The sequence below is a fragment of the Mandrillus leucophaeus genome, unplaced genomic scaffold, assembly GCF_000951045.1.
Source record: "Mandrillus leucophaeus isolate KB7577 unplaced genomic scaffold, Mleu.le_1.0 Scaffold29, whole genome shotgun sequence".
Classification (NCBI taxonomy): domain Eukaryota; kingdom Metazoa; phylum Chordata; class Mammalia; order Primates; family Cercopithecidae; genus Mandrillus; species Mandrillus leucophaeus.
The window spans coordinates 2333616-2340490 of NW_012103031.1; the positions used below are offsets into that span (position 1 = coordinate 2333616).

Consider the following 6875-nt stretch of genomic DNA (forward strand, 5'->3'; position numbering starts at 1 on the left):
GAGCTTGCAGTGAGCTGAGATCCCGCCACTGCACTCCAGCCTGGGCGACAGAGCGAGACTCCGTCTCAAAAAAAAAAAAAAAAAAAAAAAAAGAATGAGAATACTCAATATTGTAAATAGGTAAAAAATTTCCTCATTCACTTATGAAGTCATTGTTTAAAAACTTGCTCAGAATGATTCTAAATGTCAATGGGAAAAATAAGCACATGAGACTAGCCAGGCAAATGCTGGACAAACAGTAATGATGAGGTTTTGGGGCTGTGGATTTTCTATTTTACACATTTCCATATTTTCCAGTATGTATTACTTTTGTAAAATTAGAGTACCAAGAAATGAAACATCAGCAGGAGGTGGAATTAATAGTGATCTATCCACTAAAAAGACTGAGGTGGAAAGGAAGGATATAAAGATTACATTACTTCGAAGAAGAAATGTTACTATTGACTATACAGAAATAATACCAAGGAATACTGATTATCAAGGAATACTATGAACAAGTGTATGCCAACAATTTGATAACATGGGTGAAATCAACAAACATCTACAAAGACACAAACTACGAAGGCTGAAGAAGAAATGGAAAAATCTGAATAGACTTATAAAAAGTGACGAGATCAACAAACTTCCAGAAATTCACAAACTACCAGGGCTGATTGAAGAAGAAATGGAAAAATCTGACTAGATTTATAAAAAATAAAGAGATTGGATTAGTAATTTAAAACACTTCTCATAAAGAAGTGTCTAGAGGCCATCACTGATGAACTCTACCCAACATTAAAAAACAACACCAATTCTTCACAAATTCTTCCAAAACAAAACAACACAAAAAGACGAGGAGGAGAAGGGAATATTTCCCAGCTTATTTTATGAGGCCAGTATCACTCTGATACCAAAACTACATAGCCTAGGAAGGAAAGGAAAATACAAACCAATATCCCTTATGAATATAGAAGTGAAATTCCTCAACAAAATGCTAGCAAACTGAATATAGCAACGTATTAAAAGGATTGTGTACCATGACCAAGTTGAGTTTATCTTACAATGCAGGGTTGGTTTAACAACTTAAAATCAATTAATGTCACACACTGTATCAATAGACAAAGGCCCAACTCCAAACCAGTATCTCCACACATGCAGAAAAAGCATTTGACAGAATCTAACACCACTTCGTGATGTCAAGTCATCCGCCTGCCTCGGCCTCCCAAAGTGTGCTGGGTGGTGTGTGCTTGTAATCCTAGCTACCAGGGAGGCTGAGGCAAGAGGACTGCTTGAACCCAGGAGTTTGAGGCTGCAGTGAGCTAGGATCATGCCACTGCACTCCAGCCTGGGCAATAGAGCAAGACCCTGTCTCGTAAAAAAAGAAGTATATTGATAAACCCATCTGAATGTGTTTCCGATTGTTAGTTTAAACTGGGTATGGCGTTTCTTTTGGGGATGATAAAAATGTTCTAAAATTGCTTGTAATGATAGTTGTCCAACCCATGAGTATACTAAAAACCACTTTATTACACACTTTAAATGGGTGAATTGTGTACTATATAACTTATATCTTGGCTGGGCGTAGTGGCCTAGGCCTGTAATCCCAGCACTTTGGGAGGCGAAGGTGGGAGGATTGCTTGAGGCCAGGAGCTTGGGACCAAGCCTGGGCAACGTAGTGAGACTGTCTCTTTAAAAAAAAGAAGTTAGCTGGGTGTGGTGGTGTGTGCCTGTAGTCCCAGCAACTTGAGAGGCTGAGGCTGGAGGATCCCTAGAGCCCAGGGGTTTGAGGCTACAGGGAGCTATGACTGTGCCACTGCACTCCAGCCTGGGGTGATGGAGTGAGACCCTGTCTCTTTTATATATCTAGATATATAGATATATAGATTATCTATATATATTATATATAGATATATATCTATATTATAGATATATAGATTATATATCTGTTTATCTTGATAAAGCTATATATAGCTTATCACTTATGACATTCACTTAGTTTTTATAAAACTAAGTGAAACTTGACAGAACAATATTATGTGAACACATTTTTGTAAAATATAAGTTCTTAATAAAATATGCTTAAAATTGAGGACAATTTGTGAAGCAAAAGACAAAAGCACCTCAGTGTCTCCCTGACACAGTCACTTTCATTGTGTAGCAAGCAGGTCTGGTGACAAACTGTCTTAACAGTAATTGATACTACCTCATTACTCATTAATAAAATAATAGGAGGCTTAATTGCGTTCTTTCTATACATCAATACTGTGCTTAGTTCTTTGTTTTGAAGACACAGTCTCGCTCAGTCGCCTAGGCTGGAGTGTAGTGGTGCAATCTTGGCTCACTGCAGCCTCTGCCTCCCGGGTTCAAGTGATTCTCCTGCCTCAACCACTGGAGTAGCTGGGATTACAGACATGTACCACCATGCCCAGCTAATTTTTGTATTTTAGTAGAGACAGGGTTTCTCCATGTTGGCCAGGCTGGTCTTGAACTCCTGACCTCAGGTGACCTGCCCACCTCAGCCTCCCAAAGTGCTGGGATTGCAGGCATGAGCTACCACGCCCAGCGTGTGCTAAGTTCTTAACATGCATTTTATCATATTTTGTTCACATCACCCTGATGATGGCCTCATATTCGTTTATTTACTACCTTCCCCTTGCTTACTATTTTCCAACATATCAAAGTTTACATTTACAAAGTTGTATTATTTATCAGAATACAAAAAATGCATAGCTTCTTCTGTCATTAGCAGTACCTATAAGGATAAATACTTCAGGTCTTTATTTGAATTGGTTTTTATGTGATCGTATGCAGTATAAGAGAATATTGGTAGGCTGGGTGCAGTGGCTCAAGCCTGTAAACCCAGCACTCTGGGAGACCAAGGTGGGAGGACCACTTGAGGCCAGGAGTTCAGGACTAGCCTGGGCAACATAGTAAGACCCTATCTCTACAAAAATAAGAAAATTTAGCCAGGTGTGGGGGCGTGTGCCTATAATCCTAGCTACTGGGAGGGCTGAGGCAAGAGGATTGCTTGATCCCAGGCTGCAGTGAGCTATGATCACGCCACTGCACTCCAGCCTGGGGAACAGAGCAAGACCCTGTCTCTTTAAAAAAAAAACAACAAAAAGTATATTGATAACCCATCTGAATGTGTTTAAGATTTTTAGTTTAAACTAAAGCATTTTGTGTTTGTTGTAGTTGATCTTCAGTTTGAGGAGAAAACACTTTTTAGATGGTTGTCCATTTTTTGTTTCATGTGATACTAGATTTGAAAGTCAAATCTTTGGCAAAGCTAATTTTTAGAGTCTTTTTGTTCCGGTGTAAATATAGATTAGCTATTATGGAAATCTTGTCTTTAATGCTAACCTGAGTAATTTTTCTTTGTTTTTAGTGTTATGTGCCAAGAACCTTGCAAAGAAAGACTTCTTCAGTAAGTAAACACTTATTTTTTTCCCCTCTTATAATATTATGCATGTATTTCTGAAATTTTAAACTTTAAAAAAAGATTGAGTGTATTCTCTTTAAAGTCTGACCTTTACTTAATAGAAATCCATGGTTTTCCAAACTTTATTTCCCAGTTGACTACAACATGGGGGTTCCTTAGCTGAAAGACACAGAACTTAATAAATCATAACCCAAAACCTGCCTTTCATTTCCTGTTCTGGCCACACCCAGTTTTTTCTGCCTCTCTACCTATGAGAATATTGCTTTCTGCTGGATGATGTATTCTCAGCTCTAATACAAATGAAACACTTTTCTATAAAACAGATGGATTTGCATAAAATTGTTAATCAGATTTTATAAATTAAATCACATTTACAGCATCCTGTAATTAAAGGAATTGCAAATATAGAGACTCTTTTTCTAAAGGAAGGAATCACTCCTTAAGAAAGTCACCTAGTATCTGGTCAGTGCCTGCAGCATTAAATTCTTCACACACTTTCTGATCCACACAGGACATCTTTCAGTTCTTGAGTAGTAGTATTCACGCTTTCAAGATGAAGAAACTTAGGCTCAAAGGCTTTCTCCAGGTAGCCAGGAAGCTCCAGCATGGTGGCTCGTGTCCATCTCTATCTCTGACAACTGTCCACTTTGCCATCTGTCTGATGTAATAAACCTGTCTGATTCATTCCCTAGCATTTAGGGACTTAACCGAATTAAGGCCTGGTGAATACTTGCTTCCATAGATAAGATAGGCAGAGATCAGTAAACACATTTCGGGGCACTATTAATTTTTAGAAAGTCTAAATACAATTACTTTCAGACACTTTTCCCTCCACTTAATTAGCCCCAGTTTAATAGAAATTTGAATGTAAGCCTGTATTTTTTTAGTCACTTTCTTTTCTTCCCTTTAAAAATCTTGGAGGCATACTAGGTTCTCTCTTAGAAAGCTCAATAGACATAACTTATTTTGCTGATTGAAATTATCCTGAAATTAGAGAACAAAATGTACAATGGTAATCTTTACTGAATGAGATGATCCTGAAGCTCCCTTTAGCCTGAATTGTGTTCTGTGTCACATGGATGGATCTGAGGTCTCATCTAGGTGTGCGTCTCCTCTCTCCTCTAGGGCTCCCCGACCCTTTTGCAAAGATTGTCGTGGATGGGTCTGGGCAGTGCCACTCAACCGACACTGTGAAAAACACATTGGACCCAAAGTGGAACCAGCACTATGATCTGTGAGTTGAATGTTCTGTAAACCCCATGCGGAGTGGCAAGAAAGCAGGTGTCTAGCTTTTACGAGAAACATTTAAGGAAAAAAAAAAAGGATAACTTTTTTTTTTTTTTTTTGAGACGGAATCTCGCTCTGTCGCCCAGACTGGAGTGCAGTGGCACGATCTCTGCTCACTGCAAGCTCCGCCTCCCGGGTTCACGCCATTCTCCTGCCTCAGCCTCCCGAGTAGCTGGGACTACAGGCACCCGCCACCTCGCTCAGCTAGTTTTTTGTATTTTTTTAGTAGAGACGGGGTTTCACCGTGTTAGCCAGGATGGTCTCGATCTCCTGACCTCGTGATCCGCCCGTCTCAGCCTCCCAGAGTGCTGGGATTACAGGCTGGAGCCACCGCGCCTGGCCGGATGACTTTTTATTGATACCAAAAGCGGATGGCCAAATGAATGTCTACGTTGCCTAATTTTAGAATTTATGTACTTGGAAGTTCTTGCATTTGCCATTTTCTTTTTTTCTTTTCCTTTCTTTTTTTGAGATGGAATCTCATTCTGTCACCCAGGCTGGAGTGCAGTGGCACGATCTCAGCTCACTGCAACCTCTGCCTCCCGGGTACAAGCGATTCCCCTACCTTAGCCTCACAAGTAGCTGGGATTATGGACATACGCCACCATCCCCAGCTAATATTTGTATTTTTTAGTAGAGACGGGGTTTCACCATGTTGGCCAGTCTGGTCCTGAACTCCTGACCTCACGTGATCTGCCCACCTTGGCCTCCCATAGTGTTGGGATTACAGGCGTGAGCCACCGTGCCCGACTGCATTTGGCATTTTCATAGATTTTTTATGATTTGGTTTCATACCTGTGATCCTCAAACTTTTCAATCTCCTGGCCATTTTAGCAGAAAAAAAGGCTGTAGTTTGTAAACTCCACATGCTACTGTTTTTCAGCAAAACCCTAAACCTAGTTGTAGTTTCTACCTAAAAAACGCTTTTTTTTTTTTTGAGACGGAGTTTTGCTTTGTTGCCCAGGGTAGAGTGTGCAAGTGGCGTGATCTCAGCTCACTGTGACCTCCACCTCCTGGATTCAAGCGATTCTCCTGCCTCAGCCTCCTGAGTAGTTGGGATTACAGGCACCTGCAACCATGCCCGACTAATTTTTATAGTTTTAGTAGAGACGGGGTTTCACCATCTTGGCCAGGCTGGTCTTGAACTCCTGACCTCATGATCCACCCGCCTCGGCTTCCCAAAGTGCTCGGATTACAGGCATGAGCCACCAGTGCTCTGCCTAAAAAATGCATTATTATGACTATATGTTTCTGTTGACTTTGGAAATTTTTGCTTTTTAGTACATATATATTTTCTGCAACAGAAAATACAGTTTTATTTGATTAAAGCCATCAGACAATTTCTTATATTCATTCAAAAACTGGATTGTATTTTGAAGACCACTATTTTATTTTATTTTATTTTTTAATTTAATTTAATTTTTTTTTGAAAACAGAGTCTCACTCTGTTGCCCAGGCTGGAGCTCAGTGGCACAATCTCAGCTCACTGCAACCTCCTCCTCTTCAGTTCAAGCAATTCTCATTCCTCAGCCTCCCGAATAACTGGGATTACAGGCGCCCGCCACCATGCCTGGCTAATTTTTGTATTTTTAGTAGAGATGGGTTTCACCACGTTGGCCAGTCTGGTCTCGACCTCCTGACCTCAGGTGATCCACCTGCCTCAGCCTCCCAAAGTGCTGGGATCATAGGCCTGAGCCACAGCGCCCGGCCATGAAGACCACTATTTTGTATGCACCCAAGTTTTCATGTTCCTACTAAGATATTTTCATCAAAGTAATCCTGAAAGATTATTGTCTTTTAATTAACACAAATTATACTGTGTTTGGGTGGGATTTTCGTTTTTATTTTATTTTATTTTTTGAGACAGAGTCTCGCTCTGTTGCCCAGGCTGGAGTGCAGTGGCAAGATCTCGGCTCACTGCAAGCTCTGCCTCCCAGGTTTACACCATTCTCCTGCCTCAGCCTCCTGAGTAGCTGGGACTACAGGCGCCCACCACTGTGCCCGGCTAATGTTTTGTATTTTTAGTAGGGACAGGGTTTCACCATATTAGCCAGGATGGTCTCGATCTCTTGACCTCGTGATCCGCCCGCCTTGGCCTCCCAAAGTGCTGGGATTACAGGCGTGAGCCACCGCGCCCAGCCTTGGGTGGGATTTTTAAGAATTATAT

The 6875-nt window shown here is 40.9% G+C and overlaps 1 protein-coding gene across 1 annotated transcript in view; it reads left to right on the forward strand.

The window, feature by feature from the left end:
* Positions 1-6875, forward strand: part of SMURF1 (SMAD specific E3 ubiquitin protein ligase 1) — an 80347-nt gene that overhangs the window by 38413 nt on the left and 35059 nt on the right. Inside the window, exons 2-3 of the mRNA XM_011985835.1 lie at positions 3368-3406; positions 4547-4655. Coding sequence (XP_011841225.1) covers positions 3368-3406; positions 4547-4655 — 148 coding nt within the window. The remainder of the gene's footprint in view (positions 1-3367; positions 3407-4546; positions 4656-6875) is intronic.